This window comes from Populus euphratica, unplaced genomic scaffold (genome assembly GCF_000495115.2).
Source record: "Populus euphratica unplaced genomic scaffold, PopEup_1.0 scaffold322.1, whole genome shotgun sequence".
In the NCBI taxonomy this organism is placed as follows: domain Eukaryota; kingdom Viridiplantae; phylum Streptophyta; class Magnoliopsida; order Malpighiales; family Salicaceae; genus Populus; species Populus euphratica.
The window spans coordinates 149,541-170,525 of NW_011500209.1; the positions used below are offsets into that span (position 1 = coordinate 149,541).

The window sequence follows — 20,985 nt, forward strand, 5'->3', positions numbered from 1 at the left end:
ATTGTCCTGGTTTACAAGTTTAATAAGATATTTTTTTTTAATTAAATTTGATTATGTAATTGTTTACTTTTCTTTTTATCATATTGTAAAAAAAAAAAAAATTCAGAAAAAAACATATTAAATTTTATGGGTATGATAAATTTATTTTTTTATATAAATTTATTTTTTTATTCATTCTTTAATATTAAATTAATTGAAAATCAAGTTTCATAATTTGTTTTATTTTTCTTTCAATGAGGATATTATAATCTTTTTTAAAAAAATCTCAGTATTGGTTTGACATTTAATTAATTAAATAAACAATAATTTAGAAAAAAATTATTAATCTCAATAAATCTATTTAGTGGATTTACTTATTAAACCTAATATATTTACAAAAACAACAAAGTTATTAAATATATTGAAGCCTATATCTAAGCTCAATTCAATATGCTATTATTTCAATAAAAAAAATATTATTTTAAAGTTTTTTATTAGATATATCATGTTTTTACCAGTCATCTAAGTTATTTTACAACTCATTAAATTAAATAATTTATTTTAAATCAGCTTTTATATATTTTAATTCAAAACTCAAGCTAGATAAAATGTCGGGTTGATAAATTTTAAGATCAAATTGCTTAATTAAATTTAATTTATGATTTTATTTTTTTAAATTTAAAAAATAAAGATAATTCAAAAAAATAATAAGATACTTAAAAGCTCTATGCTAAATCTAAGATGACTTTGATGTCAGAGAAATTGACTGCCACATTATTTTAACAAGATCTGCACCCGAAGCAAAAGGAAGATTCACTACAAAGGAGCCATGGAATCATAAAAAAGATGAAACAGAGATAGCAACTACATAAGTTAAATCTGAAATAATGGATTTGTGCTAGAGTTTCGATCACATTTAATAAATAAATAAATAAATAATCTAAACGAGACATTTTCCAGCTAATTTTTAGCCATTTCATGACTTTCAACCTTTTCATTTATCATTTTCATATTAATAAAATCAAGGAAGGGATGAGGCACTAATATAAAGAAGAATTGAAAAAAAAAATAAAAAATAAAAAAGATATGAAAAATCAAAGAAGCAAAATCTTTAGCGAGCATAATAATAATTAAGGGAGGGATGATAAACTAACATGAACGTTTCTAACCCTCTCTCTAAGCAAATTAAAGATAAATAATAAAAAGATAAAGTGAGAAAGGTGTATTTTATAAAGATATTCTTTCATAATAGTCGGGGGCTAGGAATGTCTGCTGAGAGAAAATCCATTAGAAAGATGATAAGATCGAAACTGTCTGGAATGAAAGCAAATTAAAGGTTGAAACAGTTGAATTTCGTGGATAGCTCTTTTCGGGGTTATAATTGTGCAATTGTTGGGGTTTACGCAGCAAGTTCAGCTTCTGAGCGTAGAACTATGTGGGATGAACTTGTGATGTTCCAGCCTTCCTTTGAAATACCTATTTTTCTTACAAGGGACTTTAATGGGACTTCACATGCTTATTGTTGCCGGCGATGTCAATCGACGGGCTAGCCTCTGAGATGTATTTTAAAAGGTTTAGAGCATAATTATAAATTTATGATTATGAAGTATTGGAGTTATCATTTAATATTATACTTATTAAAATATTTATGTCATGTAAAAGTTTGATTAAAAGTAAGAAAGATATGTATCTTTTTAGTATATTTTATTTGAGATGAGATGAACTATAATGTTATTTGATTGTTTTTTTTAAGTTAAGTTTTTATTTATTGATCTTGTTTAAGGTTCAAGGTAGATTTCCTTTCATGAGAAAGTATTTACCTTATCAGGTTAAATACTAATTATTCTAAAGTTTAAATTTTAGCATCATATTTATTTTGCGCTTTGTATCTTTAATATCAAATAGTATACTTTACAATGTAATTTTAAACTCTTAAATATTAAATTCTACAGTTAAATCCTAACACTTTAAATATAAAGTGAACAAAATGATTAGTGAATAATTTTTAATAATTTAATAAATTTTTAATGAATAATCATAAACTGATTATAATATTTATTTTATATTTTAAAATATGAAAAAGATGAATTTTTTTAGTAAAAAAATATGTCTGGAAAAGTTTTAGAATTCGACCGTATGTATGAAAACAAAATATTTTTTTATTTTTTTTGTTTTTTTTCAAGAGGAAATTGATTTAAAAATTTTGAGATTTTTTTTTTAATTTTCAATTTTTTAAAGAAATGTTTTGGAGAAAAGTAGTTTAATACCATATTTGTTTCTTACAGTATAAATATACAACTTAATATTATGTAAAATTAGTAGAAAAACATGTTAGAAAATCAAAAAAAAAAAATTAAAGGACTTTTGGATATTTTTTTGAAAAATTTTCATTTATTATTATTATTATTAATATTATATGGGGCTGGACTGACCTAGCCGGATTGGGTCAACAACAACCCAACAAACTAACTCCTTTTTATGGGTCTGGGTCGGACCCAACCCAACCATGTGAGCATGAGCTTCGATCCTAGGCCTAATTTATTGGGTTGGCTGAGGCCCAATAATATTCTTTCTCTTTCTTTAAAGTAGGTTGGACTCAACCCATTTATATGTACTAGATCTACTCCAAACTTGCATGGTCACTGGTCTAGTGACCATAAAGTTAATTATTATAGTTAGTGCATATAAAATGTAGCGGTCGGTTAGTTTGGAGGAGGGAAAACTTGTCTGGCCAAAGGAGGAAGGTTGTTGGCGGGGTTTTTGTTGTTGCAGGAAAGACGGGCAAGTGGTTAGTGATGGTAACAATGGTTGAAATTAGTAGAGGAAGTGGCCAAAACGGTGGTTAAGAGGGGGGAAAGAAAAATTAGGTAGAAAAATGATTTTTTCTCAACTTTAGCTACTGATTTTTTCTTCCTTAAACCATGAAGTTCATATATATATATATATATATATATATGAGGTGAAAGGGAGATATTTTATCTTTAATAGTATCAAATCTTGACCCTTGATTCAGCCCCAAAAAATCTCAATTATTAGTTCAAAGTGATCATTATAAATTATCAAATTTGACAGTTAAAATATGGTTGAATTGGCCATTTTAGAGTGGCACTGAGTTGTCGTGGTGTCAATTAGCTAAAAAGAACTATATTAGGGTGTAGAGCCATTATTTGCATACAAGTTTTGTCAAATTTGGTATAAAACTAAAATATTAAATATCCTAAAAAAGAAGCTACCCAAGTATCATTCAGGTGAAACCAATGATGAAGAAGATGAACAGTTCCAGACAACACATTGTTTGATTTAATCCTTTTTTTTTACAATTAGATCAAAACAATGTCATTTTGGTCAAAACATGTTATTTTATTTAAATAAAATGATATTGTTTTGGTTTTTAGGGTTTTAATTTAGGAATTTGGTAAAATTTTAAATAAAATTCTTTGAATTGCATTCCTAATTGACTTTAAACTTTTAATTTTATAAAATTTTATCCCTGCTAAACTTTAATGTCAACCATGAATTTTAGTTTTTTTTTTTTTTCACATTAGTATGTGGTCTTGACTTATTACAATTTGACTTTCAACTGACTATTAAATTTTTAATTTTTTCAATTTGATTCCCGATTTCAATCAATTGAATCTTTCTAGTTTGACGCCTTTTGCAAAATAATTTTTAGTTGCGAATTTCTCCAATTTAACATTTAATTAATTCCTAAACTTTAATTTTCTTGCAATTCTACTCTTAATTTAAACCAATTAACTATGTAAAAATTAAGTTTGATCTTCTAAAATTTCAATCTTTTTAATTAAGCTCAAACTAGGCTCTCGAATTTAATGTTTCATTAATTAAACCCTTAATATTAATTTGATCTATTTAAAGTATAATTAAGTCTTTGCACATAATTAAATCCTTCAATTGAATCCAAATTAATTCTTAAACATAATTAAACTTTAATTTGGCTCATTATTAAATTAAATTGACCTATTAAAAATTTAATTATGTCTTTAGATTTAATTTTTATGCAGATCCGTCCAATAATCATATAGCTTAACCTTAAATCTACATTGTCTCTCTAATTTTGGGTAAAATATGGTACAATTAGGCTCTTGATTCCATTGAAAATTGCAACTTGATTTTTTCACATTTGAAATCCTCCCAGCTTGTTTTTGCCAAAATATTAGTCTTATTATTATTATTATTATTTTGTTTTTTTTTTTAAAGAGATGAATTTAGAGAATAACCCATAAACAGGTTGTTATAGGCTTAAACCATTTTTCTTCATTTTTTATCATTTATTTTTGAGTATCATCATATTAAATTTTTTTGTGGAATGCTCAAACCTTTAGGATGATATTTTTAAAACTTGTTTGTTAAAACAAATACTAATTTGACCTTTTGTTTTTGTATTGAGACTTTGATTTTCCAAAATTCCTTGTGTGGATGATATATTTCTTTCTTTCTTTCATGTGCTAGAACAAAAGGAAAAAAAAAAGAGGAGAATGCCATAAAAAAATTAACAATTTTTGTCTTTATTTTCATCGTGACTAGAGATCTAAAAAAATAAATATTTATTTGTAAAATTGAGCATTTTATAAAAGAAAATGTTTAGTATTTCAAAAAAGAGAAAAAAAATGCTTTGAATTGGTATATTTTAAAAATATTTGTTGCAAGCATATTCTATGCTTGAAACAAGATTATTAAGCATATTAAAGTTTGGCCTAAATGAAATAAGCGAGTGGGTCTACATATCTAAAAAAAAAGCACCCTGTTTTTAGAAAACAAAAAAAAAAATTGATAAGTTATGGGTTTTTTTTTTGAATGAATAAGCCATAGTTGATTTTTGTCATTTTTATAAGCTAACACTTATTTAAGAACCCAACCTAAAATTATTCAAGGTAAATCGACTTGTATTAAGTTGTTATCTTTAATATTCATTAATACTAAAGTTATGAATATTAAATTTTAAATAATATTCACCAATGTCAAATTAGGATATTTTTAGCCCAATATTTACTCACATCAAAGTTAGGAATGTCAGATCTTTTCCATGCAATACTTACCGGAGCAATAGTTGGAAGTATTTTTATAGTTAAATTTTCTTTTAACACTAAAATTGTGAATATTATAGGTAGACCATCAAAATTATAACACAATACACTTTTAACAATTTAAGATAAAAATAGTGATGTGATCTACCTCAAATAAAACGCTTTAAGAATAAAAATATTTTTACTTTAGTATAACTAGTTTCGTACCATATAATATATACTGATTAATAAGAGTTTCTAGTAACTATAATATTAAATGGTGACTTTATAAATAAAATCTTCTCCCCTTCATAAACAAGATAACAAATATTTGTATTTTGTTTTTAAATGTTGTCATAATGTTGGGTAGTGACATTAGCCTATAGTAAAACGAAAAGAAATCATATGGGACACCTAATAGCAGTATTTGACACCTTGGGCCAACCAAAAAAATATGTGAGAAGAAGTCTAAATGCAAATCTGCTTGTGGAGAGATTGAATATGTAAACTATATGATCTTTGGAAAAGGAGTTAAGGCTTAACCCAGACCTCTAATCTTAAGTTGCTAGAAGGGTTTATATGCTTTAACAAGTTAAAATAAGAGGTTTATTAGGAATTCTATAGTCATGGTAGGACCCTTAACAAGATTACTTAAGAAAGGAAGATTTAAACCATCTAGGTGGTGGCCAAGTGGTAAGAACTTGGGATCAAGGGGTTTGCTCTCTTTGTGGTCTCAGGTTCGAGTCCTTGGTTGCTCATATGATGGCCACTGGAGGCTTACATGGTCGTTAACTTCAGGGCCCATGGGATTAGTCGTGGTGCGCGTAAGCTGGCCTAGACACTCACGTTAATCTAAAAAAAAAGAAAGGAACATTTAAATACTACGTGGAAGTAGAAAATGCCTATAAAAGTCTTACGAAGGTTGTCCCTTGTAACCTAGTTTTGGATTCGCCACATGAAAAATAGTTACAAGTGACCCTGCTTATTAGGACAGACTTTCAAATAAAGATTTATCAAATAAATATTTTTTTTATTAATTGGTTCACATTTAAATAAAATTTGTGTGGAATTAATAATTAGTTATTAGATTGTGAACTCATTTTTAATAAAAAATTGAAATTGAAATTGAAAATTATATTATTGATAAATATTATCATTCTATACAAGTTTTCATAAATAATGGATAGATGATCATTTTTAAATGTATTGAGATTAAAAAAATAATTTGCATGGAAATTAATTTTTGATGGACTTATCAATAGAAAATTGGCAATAAAATCTTATTTTTTAGTGCAAATATTCTGTCAACATAAATACCGATGGAATGACAAACCCCACCAAGCAACTTATCAGCAATTCAAATACCAATAGAATTTCTTTCCTAAACATCGATAGAATATCCCATCAACATTTACTAATTTTCTTGTGGTTCGAAAGTATTAGGCTATGATTCTAATGTAGGATACAAGGCTAGAGAACTCGGTGGCAATTGCACTATCTAGAAAATAGAGAGGGGAGATTCATGAATAAGGGGAGTTGCGGGCTATAACTTCCTCAATAGTAGTTATCAAGAGGATCGGGAGACGCAAAAGATTTTTCAACAGACGGAAAATGAAACAGTGGGTGGTTTTCAGTACCAACTTAGGGAAGGGATATTATATTACAAGGGAAGGATTATATGAGCAAGTATTGTCCCCTCAAGGCAACTATCATACAATACCTACATGATAGCTTGTTAATTAGGGCATGAAGAACCCTAAAGAGAGCTAGGAGGGATTTTTTTTTTTGGGTGAGAATAAATCATATATAAAAAGCTATATCAGATATTGTGATATCTGTCAAAGAGCTTAGGTTAAAAACATTAAACCTTTTGGTCTTCTTCAACCCCTGCCTATACTCCATAAAACTTGGACTGTAATTTCTATACACTTTATCAAAGAGCTCCACAAATGCAACCACTACTTAGATAGGCTTACTAAATATGCCCATTTCCTACCTCTAGCCCACCTTCCTACATTTGTCAAGGTTGTCCAATTTTTTCCCCAAACTTCATGGACAACCACAAAACATAATCACTGACCAAGACCCTAACATTCACTAGCAAATTCTGGACTGAATTGTTCAAAGTCGATGGTGTACATCTTCGCCCATCCTTAGCCCACCACCCATGGACCAATGACCAAACAAAAGTCACTAACAAAATCCTAGAAGGTTATTTTAGGAGTTTTCCAAGTGAAAATCCTAGAGAAAGGTCAAACTGGTTAACCATGTCAAAATGATGGCACAATTCAAGTAATCACACTTCAACCAAATCCACCCCTTTTGAACCAGTCTATGGCTACCCCACCTAGTTTTATCAATTACAAACAATGAAGCAATGGATACACATATCAGAGAAAGATCATAAATACTACAAACAATCAAAGGCAGAAATAAATCAAAAATTAACATTAGGTATTTCAGGCCATTCAAAATTAAAGCAAGGGTTAGGGATGTTGCTTGCTGTCTAGATATGCGAGAAGGGACCAGAGTCCGCCCAACTTTCCATATCTCGCTGCTGAAGAAAAAATAAGGCAAGAACAAGAGGGTGGAACCAAAGCTCCCACCATTCGGTTAAAAGGGGAAACTGCAACCAGATCCGGCAGAAGTAATAGATCGGCGGGAGCGCTACACCAGACGAAAAATTAAACTGGAGATTCGGGTTAGGTGGGAAAGTTAAAATAAGGAAGACATCATTTGGGTAGATGAATCGTGGCTGAAAAACTATTAAGGTTTTTTGAAAGGGAAGGTAGTTGTAACAGATCCTCGAGAGGAACAAGAGTGAAGATTCGTCTTCTCTACACTCTCTCTCTCTCAATTTATTTCTTTGCAATTTTTGGAAAATGAGAAGGCTTCATGGAAGACCCTCGGCGAAGACATACATCTGATTGAATGAATTGAAGGGATGGTGTCTTCACTGTCTTGGGAAGGAAGAAAATAAGCGGACGGTAAATGTGGCCACACAGCATAACATGCTAACACGTGCCAGGTTGATATCTTGGATCCATCAAACGACATTCTCTCGTTATAAATAAAATGTCATTTTGTACTTGGAAGGGTGACTTCTCAAAATATTTTTTTATTAGTGAATGTTTTAGAATAATATTTTTTTTATTTTAATAAATTAAAATGATTTAAAATATAAAATAATTATTTTAAACAATAAAAACAATTAAATATCTTAAGAAGAACACAATCTCAAACTCCCCCCCTCTAAAACTCAGTGATTCAAAACTGATTTTGTCAAATGCCAGTTCAGTCCAAGGATCTTGAGAATCCAGTTTCAATCTCAAGTTTAAATTCAAATTATTTGGTTTCATAGTTATACAAGGAGTACTTGATAGCCAAGAGGGTTATGAAAAATGTCCAGAAAAAACTAGTTCATTTTACAAGACTGGGCTTCTTCGTCGATTGTTTTAATATTCCGATACTAAAAAATACCCAAAACGCCGCGATTGGATGAGGCTCCGAGCGCACTGGATGCTGAATCTTAAAGGGTGGCTCAAGATGCGCTCGACCAGGTCATGGTGGGCATCGGTTATCTACGATCAAGAATGCAGATGTTATTGCAGAGGTTAAAAATGGAGTGAAAGGCAAGCATGGTGCTTTGATCAATATCAGAGATGGCTTCTTCCCTGAATATCAGTGCCTCAACGGCTCAACTCATCATCAGACTCAACACTTGCGATTATTCAGAGACCTCGTTTTCTAATGATGGGCTGTTCATCTTCTCTCTTTTCAAACCTGTTGTCTTCTTGTAAACTGCACTGCAGCTTCTGACAAGTGAATATTAGCAGCTACACGATATAGACATGTAAATGGTTGACCTTTACAAGGAATTGGTTCATAGCTAGAACAACCCTACAATTAATTTCTAATGAAATCCCGAGATTCGCACGGCGTTGGAAATGAATTTTATAGGTGAGATCAAATGTCATAGATGGGGTGCGAGGCATGTTCGTGCCTTTGCGGGAGAATTTTGTCCATGTCTTGTTTACTGTTTCCTGCTCGCCATACAAGACAAGAAAACCTGAGGAGAGAATCCTCCAGAATTGACTTGGATGTCCCTTTACCGGTGGCTTTATTTCGGCCACTGCGAGATGCCTGGAAAACACACCGTCCGGAGAGCGATACAGTTCTATTCCACTCGCAGATAATTTCTTCACTTCCAATCAAAGCACACTATAATTTGCGTTTCAGAAACGCAACAATTATTAAATTTTATTATTTTTTATTATGATTTAAAAAAAAAATTAAACAGATCGTAATTTTGAAGTAATGTGCAAAAGCATTCTAATTTTGATAAGTTATATATTTAAGAGTATGATAAGTTATTTTTTAAAGTATTTTTTCTTTAAAAATTTATTAAAATAATATTTTTTTAATTTATTTTTTTACACCATCATATCAAAACAATAAAAAATACAAAAGAATTAATTTAAATCTAAAAAAATATTATTTTTTTTTTAAATTTATCTCTACCGTATACCCATGTCGACTTAGTGATTCCTTTGACCTTTTCTTACGCTGACAAAAATTTGGTGCTCCGCTGAAAAGGATTGACCTTTTCAAATGAAAGACGGAATTAAAGAAACTAACAAAATTTCATTCCATGAGTGAATTCTAAATTCATATCACTTACGGAAGTCATGAGCTGTTTTTTTTTTTTTTTTTTTTTTATTGTTATTTTATTCTAAGAGAGGCTTAAAGAACATTGTGGGTCGATAGTATGATGTGGCATTAGGAAAAGGTGCTAGGGATTTTTCTTTTCTAAAATTGTTTTTTCAATAAAAATGATATTGCAATAAATTACTCCTCATGTTTGCAAAAAAAAAAAGATTCAATATTTGTTAATTGTTTAGACTTGATCCTAGTAGCTTTAATTGTTGTAATTCAACTAAATTTCATTTAATTTTATCAATTCAAGCATCAATTGAGAGCTGGTTTGATTTTTCAACACCATGAATATTTAATATCGAGCCAATGAAAACAAATAATAAAGCTCAAATCCTAAACTAATTTAATGTAAAAGAATAAAAAAATTAATAATTAAAAAAAATAAGGACTAAAAAAAAAAAAAACCTAAAATATTTGTCCCAAAAACTATATTCTCGAATAAATTCCCCAATATAAACAATCCCCAATGAATCTCCCATCTATCAAGTGTTAAACATTACCCAATTAATAATACCCAAAAGAATGGGGACTTTATTGAGAAACACTTTTGTTTGGAACCAAGATGAGAACAAGTTAACAGTTTGGAAATAAATTTGTCAAAAAAAAAAATGATTCTCTCAGCTTTATACCAAAAAATAAAAATAATTGTAAGCAAGATTAAAAAGTTATGTGTTAAAATTATATTTTTAAAATTCAATCTAGTTTGATAGGTTAATTTAAAACTTAATTAATTTAGAATTAAAATCAGGCTAAATTTTTTTTTAAAAAAACTCAAGTAACCTGCTAAAAAATCCAAGTTGATGTAATAAAAATTCTATTACAACTCATTAATTTTTTAATAAAAAATATTATTTTATTTTATATAAAAATAAAAATTAATTTGAGATATTCTTATTAAATCTCATGACACACGAGATTTGAGAAGGATCGATCATCAAGCCGAGCTTGAAAATTATGATAAAATTATGAGAGAACTAATGTAGTATGGAGGGGTCTTTTGTTTTCCCTAACAGAATGAATGAATAAATAAATAAATAAGCAATTCCAAGTTGTGAAAAAGGAATGGTCTTGAATAATCAACAACATGAAGGTTCCCTTCAGCTTAATTAATTAATTAATTAATTAATTATCGAGCTGAGTCAAAGTCCAAGAATAAAACAATTCTTAATTGTTTGCTGGCTGCTTTCTCGAACACAACGTTTAACATCCTTCATATTTTAGGATGAGAATAAAAAAAAAAGGCTTAAATGTGAGCTTAGAAACACACCATGACATGGTTGTCAAGTACAAACATTTTCATTTCATGAGAGCGCTACAAGAACCATGCACTCTATCGTGTGAGTGTGTGTTTTTTTTATTTTAAAATGGTAGTTATTTAAATTGTTTTCTATTTTTTAAAATATTATATTAATATTTTTAGATTTATTTTATGATTTTAATATGTTGATATCAATAATAAAATATATTATTTTAATGTATTTTTAATTAAAAAATAATTTTTTTTTTACAAAAACACCTTATATATATTATCAAGCACTTATAAATTAATTATGTGTTGTTGCTATAGTGGTGCATCCACTAGTGTTTGATATGCTAAATAATATTGATTGGACTGAATTGAATAAATAATTATCTTCTTTTGTGTTTGGTATATTTTGGTAGATATTAGACTAGACTCGACTAACTTGAGGCCGGGATAGGCCCATGTTTAAGGGAAAAAATAATAATTGATTTGACCTGACTTGGTAAAAAAATCCGAGTCAACATACGATCCAGTCAGTTAGAAATAAAACACGTGTAAAAAATTCATTAATTTTTTTAAATTTTTTTGATCAAAACAAGATTGTTTTGATTTTTTTTTATTTAATTTGGCTCAAAAACTTTGGTCAACCCAAGTTGACCATTTTAACTCGTGACTTGGATCTTGACCCGAATCGACCTTCAAGTAGAATTTTAAAACTATAATAATAATTATTTTTATTTTTATGTTAATTTAAATTAATAATCAATTTGATATTTAATTCGAGTTTTATCTCAGATCGATCTTTAAATTAAATTTTAAAATTATAATAATAATTATTTATATTTTTATATTAACTCAAATCAATAATCTATTTGATTTGTTACTCAAACTTTATTTTAGAGTAGGATTTTAAATTTAAAATAATAATTCTTTTAATAACAAATAAAAAAAAAAAGAAAGAAAGAAAGGTTGATCTTACACATGATAGGAGTCATGGACTGTACACTCGAGAAAGATTTGATAGTACCTTATATTTTAGTCTTAGACGGCAGAAATACAGCAAGCAGTTCTGCCACATAAGTTTTCCGTTTTCTGGGAAACGGACGACACGATAAATTCGCTGACCGAACCTGCCCGTGAGACTAATAATAATTTTAATTTTCTAATATCTAATTGGATGTTTTCTTTCTCGTGGTGGTCAGTCCAAAGGAAACAGTCTGCGCAGCCAACTCCGACGTCCAAATCATAAAATAAAACGCTGAATATTCCACCTCATGAGAAAATCTCGTTAATGACTATTTTCTGGGTTCCCCCGTCTCCTGATAACTGCGACGGCAAAATTCACATACACTCCAAGATCATATTATTAATAAGTCATTAATGAGATTTTAATATTATATTAAAAAATAATTTTAATTTTAATTTTAATTTTAAGATGTAATTTATATTAATTTTTAAGATTACCATGTGTGAACTTAATGGTTGAATATAGACGTAGAAAGAGAAAACAATACTATAAAAAAAATGCACTTATTCTCTGCGCGTGGTGGCTAAGTCTATTTTGTGTTTTTTAATGGAATGAAATAAAATATCCTGCTTCTAGAAGACGATAATACATATAGTGGCCCACAACAAAAGAAACAATAACAATATTATTATTATTATTATTATTATTTAATAATAATAATAATAATAAGGAAGATGGCAAACTACATATTAGTTGACAATCACGAAAACGCGACTTTTGACTGAGTTGCCTTAGTCTGCCATATATTTATTATATTATGATCGCAGTTCTCCTTTGAACAGAGAGGATCACGTTATATAAGGCGACTGGAAAATATTGTAGCTGGAAAAGAAAATCAAGACAGGTCCTGAAGGAACCAAAATCTCATTAATCCAAGTCCACAGGGCCAAGAACCAAGAGATTTTGCTCATTTCAGCCTCCACACTTTCGCTTCTTCTTGGTGAGTGATTCATAAAAGTTGCCTCTCAAAGAATACTTCTCTTTGGATATGGGATTTGTTTGCTTGATGTTTTAAATGGTGTGTGGGTGGTGGAAATGGCTTTTGGATGGAAGGTTTTCCTTCATCTGAACTGCAAAACTCTATCGAAACACACAGTTTTTTTGCATTCAACTTCTTTACTTCTTCTTTTCAAATTACTACCTCAATGGACACCATACAGTGCATGCATATCTTTCTTTTGTTGTACGAACTTGCTCGGACACAAAAGAAACAGGTGTCTTCGTTGGTCCACCTTCTTCATGACAACCTGTACACTTGCAGAATCTATATATACCATGTTGTAGATTTCTAGCTGCTTGTAGTCTTTGTCATAAGACCATCATCAAACTTGTTAATCTCTCAAAGCAGGCAATCAGTAAGATGACAGTACTTGCTAATGATCTGCCAGATCGAGGGTTCCAAAAGGATTGGAAATATAAGTTCTGTGATCCAAAATGTCAGGAAATTTAATCAACATTTGATACAAGAGGTGAATGAGAATAGCAAATTGTATATGCCAAAGGGATAATTTTTTGTTTTCTCCACTATTTCAAAACAGGGGTGGATGGTCAATCTTGAGAATATTTTGAACATTGCGCGTGTAGAAGTTTGAACTTTAAATTAGCACATCCGTTATGAAATATTGACTTTCTAGAAAGCCACGAATTCTTCTTTTTCAATCCATTTTTCACTCGTTTGTCCAGCTTACTATTCCTTTAATATGCATTTAAACTAAAATACGATGACCTTCTAGTCCTGCTTGTTATTTAAATCAAATGATTTATTGCTTGTTGCCTACGTCAGTTCAAGAAGGGTTTCCTGGTTGAAGAGTGTTCAAACGTATTTGTAGAGAAAGTATTTGAAAAGGGTTAATGATCAACGTGCTCTTGGGATTTTCTATTATGAATATTGATCCATCCACCAGTGTGTTTCAAATCTTTCTAAAAACTTTGAATGCAACTACAATTTTTCCACTTGGTTGACAAGGTTGATTAATATTGGGAAGTACATGTGTTTTGCAGGCTACAACATAAATACTGTAATTTTGAGAGCAGAGGGGAGTCCGATTTAATATCTGGTTCAAGATGATGGCTGAAGAGAATGGCTTGGGTGGTGATGCAAGGATCCATGAAGCCACCAGCTCTTCACCAGTCAACGATGATGGGAGGCACCTTGGCGCTATCGAGAATCAAGAAAAACATGAGAAGAGCAAGGAACATGAGAATACTAAATCAGTTCCATTTTTTAAGCTCTTCTCGTTTGCAGATTCCACTGACTATCTGTTGATGTTCTTGGGCGCAATTGGTGCAATTGCGAATGGCATGTCCATGCCTCTCATGACTTTACTGTTGGGAGACGTGATCAATGCATTTGGAAGTAACCAGTTTGGCAATGACATGACCAGTTTGGTTTCCAAGGTATAAAAAAAGTGGTGCCATGCTTCAAGCTTTAAGTAGCAAACTAGTTTTGATATTTTTGTTATTAGAACCACGCTTATAGAATTGGACTTACATAACATCTGTTAGCATTTTCTCCATGAAAGTTAGGTTGTAATTTGAGATTTGACATCAGGAATTTTACCAACCCCCCTGGTGTTTCTTTGTTGATATGTTTTAATTGAAAATATAAATATTTTTCTGATGGTACCTGCAAATATTTCAGGTCTCTCTGAAGTTTGTATATTTGGCTGTGGGTTCTGGAGTAGCCGCCTGCTTTCGTAAGTATATCTCACTCTTAAAATCAAAATGAATTTTGTGCAAAGCATTGTGAATTAACCGGAAAAACCTGTGTTTGGTTCTTGTCAGAGGTGACTTGCTGGATAGTCACAGGGGAGAGACAGGCATCGCGTATAAGGAGTACGTATTTGAAAACTATATTGAGACAAGACATTGCTTTCTTTGACAAGGACACGAATACGGGAGAGGTTGTTGGTAGAATGTCCGGTGACACTGTTCTTATACAGGATGCAATGGGTGAAAAGGTATTATTCTGCTGCAATGGAAATAACCTCACCTAAAGAAAAAGTGCAATGATTTTTCACAAGACTTTATATGCAATCCGCATGTGAAATAATACTGCTTTTTTGCAGGTTGGAAAATTTCTGCAGCTGATGGCCACATTCATAGGAGGCTTTGCGGTGGCATTTATTAAAGGATGGTTGTTAGCCCTTGTCATGTTATCCGCTATTCCCCTCCTAGTGCTAGCTGGAGCAAGCATGGCCCTTTTTATATCCAAGATGGCAGCTCGCGGACAGAATGCTTATGCAGAAGCCGCAAATGTAGTGGAACAGACGATTGGAGGAATCAGAACTGTATGTTTCATTAAGAATAAGAGTGCTTAGAACAGAACATATCAGCTTAATGTTTTCCCTTCCGTAAACCGTCTAATTTTGCTATCTATTTATTGTTTGATCAAACCATGATGATATTCCTTTGGTATTCCAGGTTGCATCATTTACTGGGGAGAAGAGAGCTATAAGTATTTACAACGATCTTCTTCTTACTGCTTACAAATCAGGTGTGAAAGAAGGCATTTTTTCTGGATTTGGTGTTGGTATGGTCATGTTCATTGTGTTCTGTAGTTATTCCATGGCTGTATGGTTTGGTGCAAAGATGGTGTTGGAAAAAGGATATAGTGGGGGTGCAGTGATTAACGTGATTGTTGCCATTTTGACTGGTTCCATGTAAGTTCCATTCTTTAATTTATTGCATACGCAGTATGATTGCTTGGAAGTTGGAACCATAACTTCTTTGATGAATTCTTTTGCTTATTACTCGCATTGCTGTGTGAATTTCATAGGTCTCTGGGACAAGCTTCTCCCTGCTTGAGTGCTTTTGCTGCCGGTCGAGCTGCAGCACATAAGATGTTTGAGACAATTGATAGGAAGCCAGAGATAGATGCTTATGATGTAAAAGGAAAAGTATTGGACGACATTCACGGAGACATAGAATTGCGGGATGTGTATTTCAGTTATCCAGCCAGACCAGATGAGCCAATATTTAGTGGATTCTCTCTTTCAATCCCAAGTGGCACAACTGCAGCTTTGGTCGGGCATAGTGGAAGTGGGAAGTCAACAGTGATCAGTCTGGTAGAGAGATTTTATGATCCCCTGGCTGGAGAAGTTCTTATAGATGGCATTAACATCAAAGAGTTTCAACTTAAATGGATTAGAGAAAAAACTGGTCTTGTCAGCCAGGAACCGGTGTTGTTTGCATCTAGCATCAAGGACAATATTGCATATGGGAAGGATGGTGCAACAATTGAAGAGATAAGAGCTGCAGCTGAACTTGCCAATGCTGCCAAGTTCATTGATAAACTACCTCAGGTTCTTAACAACTGCCTGTTTGTTAGCTAATTGAAGTTCTTGTTTGTTTTTTATGATTACATGAATCAGTAACTGACTAAAAATTTTCCATATTTGCGTCCAGGGTCTTGACACCATGGTTGGTGAGCACGGAACTCAGCTTTCAGGTGGACAGAAGCAGAGAATTGCAATAGCCAGAGCAATCTTGAAGAACCCTCGGATTTTACTGTTAGATGAAGCTACAAGTGCACTTGATGCAGAATCTGAGAGAGTAGTACAAGATGCATTAGACAAGATTATGGTTGACCGAACTACTGTTATTGTTGCCCACCGATTGACCACTGTGAGAAATGCTGATATGATTGCTGTCATCCATCGTGGAAAGATGGTTGAAAAAGGTATATATCTCACAGAAATTTCCATAGCATAAGTCATGCATTCACAGCGTGCTATTCACTTGTTAAATTGTTCAGGAGTTAGGACTTGTTTTTTCCTTCACATGCTTATCATTTTCTTTAGAGATTTGAATTTTTATAACATGGTTTTGGTAATTTTACTAGCACTTTTTCCAAGAGAAAGCAAAAAAAAAAAAAAAAAAACCAGTGAAATGCTGCTATTATTACATGATGCGTCAGTGATAGGAGTCAAAGAGAAACATGTTGATGTATATATGTCAATTGAGCAGGTACGCACTCAGAACTACTTAGGGATCCTGATGGAGCATACTCTCAACTTGTACGCTTACAAGAAATAAACAGAGAGTCAGGACGTGAACCAGAAATCAGTTTGGAATCATTTAGACAATCAAGTCAAAGAAGATCAGTTCGACGATCCATAAGTCGATCCATAAGTCGAGGATCGTCCATCGGTAGCAGCCGCCACTCTTTCTCCCTCCCATTTGGTTTGCCTACAGGATACAGTGTCCGTCAAAATGCCTACGAAGATCCAGAAGATATTCTGCCACCAGAAGATGCTCCAGAGGTCCCACTTAGCCGCCTTGCCGCTCTCAACAAGCCAGAAATCCCAGTTCTTATAATTGGTGCTATTGCAGCATGTATCCATGGTACAATACTACCAATCTATGGCACGCTAATGTCCAAAGCAATCAAAACATTTTTTGAACCACCGCATGTACTAAGAAAGGACTCGAAATTCTGGGCATTAATGTTTATGACCCTTGGTGTGGCTGCATTTGTAGTAATTCCAGTGAGATCATACTTCTTTTCAGTGGCTGGATGTAAGTTAATCCAGAGGATTAGATCAATGTGTTTTGAGAAGGTGGTTAACATGGAGGTTAGCTGGTTCGATGAGCCCGAGCACTCAAGTGGGGCAATTGGTTCTAGGCTCGCAGCAGATGCTGCAATAGTCCGTTCTCTGGTGGGAGATCAATTAGCTTCTATTGTTCAAAATATTGCTACTGTAACGTCAGCTATGATCATTGCTTTTACTGCAAGCTGGCAACTCGCACTTGTTATCCTTGGATTGATCCCTCTGATAGGCATCAATGGAGTTATCCAAGTGAAGTTCATGAAAGGATTCAGCGCGGATGCAAAGGTATGTCCTTAAAGCTAATCAGCCAGTATTTTAGAAAAAAATTAAAGAAATATAGTTGAATTCATTGTCCATGTGGGAACTGCCAAATTGGCACATCCACAGATGCTATTTTATTTTGCTAGAAGGTTTAGGGTGCGGGGTTTTTTTATAGTAATTTTTCTTTTTATAAATTTCCTATAACTTATAAAAGTTAGTCATTGTGACAAATTAAACTGGTTTCTGTAGATGATGTATGAAGAAGCAAGTCAGGTGGCTAATGATGCAGTTTGCAGCATAAGAACAGTTGCTTCTTTCTGTGCTGAAGAGAAGGTGATGCAACTTTATGAAGGAAAATGTAGAGGTCCCATGAAGTCGGGAGTGAGGCTGGGATGGGTCAGTGGAGTCGGATTTGGGGTGTCTTCTTTCCTACTGTACTGTTTCTATGCGACTAGTTTCTATGTCGGAGCTCGGCTAGTTGACGCCGGCCACATAACATTCCAAGATGTTTTCCAAGTGAGTATTTATTACGTTTCTTTAAGCTTGCTCCCTAGAATTTTAGAACCTCTAGCAGGAAAATATAGTTTCAATATTGAGGTTCTTATTCTCGTTGCAGGTTTTCTTTGCTTTGACGTTGGCATCTGTTGGAATTTCTCATTCAAGCACGTTCACTACTGATACCACCAAAGCGAAAAATGCTGCTGCTTCTGTATTTTCAATCATAGACCGGAAGTCAAAGATAGACCCTAGTGACGAGTCGGGAATAACATTAGAAAATGTGAAGGGAGAAATTGAGCTTCGACATGTGAGCTTTAAGTATCCAACTAGGCCAGATATTCAAATCTTCCGAGACATTAACTTGTTAATGCGTGCTGGGAAGGTATGTCTTCTATGGTGTCATAACTTCTATTTGTTTCAAGCATTTAGCATGTCAGAAGCTATATTTATTGGACTGAATTTCTTTCAGACTGTTGCTCTGGTTGGAGAAAGTGGGAGTGGGAAATCAACAGTGATTGCATTGTTGCAAAGATTTTATGATCCAGATTCAGGTCGCATCACACTTGATGGAACTGAAATTCAAAAGCTACAATTGAAGTGGTTTAGGCAGCAAATGGGGCTTGTAGGTCAGGAGCCTGTTTTGTTCAATGACACAATCCGTGCCAACATTGCATATGGGAAAGGAGGAGATGCAACTGAGGCAGAAATTATATCTGCAGCAGAATTGGCCAATGCCCACAAGTTCATTAGTAGTTTACATCAGGTGGGGTTTCGTCATGTTTATTACTTGGATTGTCCATTGATCAATCACGAGTGAAGATATAATGCAAAAACACTCACCAAAATTTTGTTTCCTTTTGACAATGCAAAATGCAGGGGTACGATACTGGAGCAGGAGATCGTGGAATCCAGTTATCTGGGGGGCAGAAGCAAAGGGTAGCCATTGCCCGTGCCATAGTGAAAAATCCAAAGATTTTACTGTTAGATGAGGCTACAAGTGCATTAGACGCTGAATCTGAAAGAGTGGTTCAAGATGCATTAGACCGTGTCATGGTAAACAGGACTACAGTTATTGTAGCCCATCGATTATCCACGGTCAGGAATGCAGATTTAATCGCAGTGGTTAAGAATGGAGTTATCGTAGAGAGAGGTAGGCATGAGTCTTTGATCAAAATCAAAGACGGTTTCTATGCCTCATTAGTGGCACTTCACACCAGTGCAAAAACTGAATGAGCTACTCGCACAAGGAAGTTCCTCTCCCTTTTCTACAAACAAATGGAGCAAGTAAATCTTTTCTTAGTGTTTTTTGTTTCTTTTTTTAGAGCTTCTATGTATTTTCAGGTAAATGAATAAGAAAAAGCAAACAAACTGCTAATAGTAAAAATTCTTTGTAAAATGTCGCAATTCTTTTCATCTTATTAAAAAAGAATGTAGGCAAACTTCTTTGTAATATGGAGATCAAACATCATGGATGACTGCTCCAAATCGAGTTCCATCACTATGATTTTGGTTGTCTCGGATGCAATGAAAAATGTTTGTACAAAATACTTCAGAAGATCAATGTAATAATGAGGCTGATGTGGTTTCCACAATACATAGTTTTGGATATGGCTGTTCTTCAAAGTAGACCAAGAGGAATACTACGGGTATAGCTCAGATTTAATCTAGTAAACAAATGGAAAAACTACTGACATGCACATATTATACAAGTGATTTTGTTTAAGAAAGCAAAAGGAGCCACACGCCATTCTTTTGCAAACAATTGTGTAATGACAACGAACACTTTCCTAGCTTAAGTTTCTACAATGATATTCACTTGCGTATATAGGGCATTCTCACCGAAGTCCAAGCTCTAATGATATCCCATTTTAATGGTGTTTGAGACCCGTGCAATCCTTTTTGGGCTGCCTGTAGCGCAAATAATAATATATTTACAGCCCAGGCTAAAGCTTATTCTATAAGAATATAAATGTGTGCCAGAGAGAAACAATGCTACCCACACGAAACTTTGTCATCTACTTCCCCTGCTAGATGTGTGCAAGAAACTGGAACAGAGTCAGAGAAATTCGATCAAATGATTATAAATATCCAAGCTATCTGTTATAAAAACTAAGTAGTCATCATCTTCACTTTCATCACTCTGTGAAACAAGGTCAGTTTTAGAAATTTGTAAATTTGTTTTGGTATTTTTTTTATGATATTCATGCGCTACAAATTTTGCAAGCTATCCAATTTTATGTCAAACGGGAAAAATGCCAATTTGATCAAGAGGAAGCTGGTTACTTGGGGCATTTAATTTCCTATCATGGGGTGGCTATGGATCCAGGAGAATATCTTCCATGATGACATGGCCTAAACCATCCACAGTGAAGGGGACTCGGAGGATTTTTGGGGCTCACGGGTTATTATAGAAAGTTCATCCACCACAATGGCATTATTGCTCAAGCATTGACCCACATGCTCAAGAACGATTCCTTTAGGTGGACTCCTGCTGTAGAACATGCTTTTGAAGAATTAAAAAGGGCCATGCCATCCGGACCAGTGTTGGCTCTTCCAGATTCTTCGCAACAATTCATTGCTGAATGTGATGCCTCTGGCTTGGGTTTTGGTGCAGTGCTTATGCAAGGAGACCGACCAACTGCTTTTTTTAGCCAAGCTCTGCATGGCAAGAATATAAAAAGGAAA

The 20,985-nt window shown here is 32.9% G+C and overlaps 1 protein-coding gene across 2 annotated transcripts; it reads left to right on the forward strand.

The window, feature by feature from the left end:
• The first annotated feature begins 12,747 nt into the window (after positions 1-12,747).
• On the forward strand, positions 12,748-19,892 carry LOC105112081 (ABC transporter B family member 11-like). 2 transcript variants are annotated; one of them, XM_011007661.1, is made up of 14 exons: positions 12,748-12,929; positions 13,773-13,892; positions 13,991-14,386; positions 14,631-14,685; positions 14,774-14,949; positions 15,058-15,279; positions 15,413-15,651; positions 15,768-16,293; positions 16,397-16,670; positions 16,958-17,826; positions 18,052-18,318; positions 18,419-18,682; positions 18,770-19,063; positions 19,177-19,892. In XM_011007661.1, exons 3-14 carry the CDS (start codon positions 14,054-14,056, stop codon positions 19,531-19,533), a joined length of 3,876 nt encoding a protein of 1,291 aa, XP_011005963.1. In that variant the 5' UTR covers positions 12,748-12,929; positions 13,773-13,892; positions 13,991-14,053; the 3' UTR covers positions 19,534-19,892. The 2 variants fall into 2 exon arrangements, with proteins under 2 accessions (XP_011005963.1, XP_011005962.1); XM_011007660.1 differs by lacking the exon at positions 13,773-13,892.
• Positions 19,893-20,985: the final 1,093 nt, after the last annotated feature.

Bases quoted from the DNA above. Each gene is read 5' to 3' on its own strand.
- LOC105112081 (XM_011007661.1), top strand. From the start codon at position 14,054: ATGATGGCTGAAGAGAATGGCTTGGGTGGTGATGCAAGGATCCATGAA. The intron at 14,387-14,630 runs GTATAAAAAAAG...CAAATATTTCAG, and splicing joins TGACCAGTTTGGTTTCCAAG to GTCTCTCTGAAGTTTGTATA. The intron at 14,950-15,057 runs GTATTATTCTGC...GCTTTTTTGCAG, and splicing joins AGGATGCAATGGGTGAAAAG to GTTGGAAAATTTCTGCAGCT.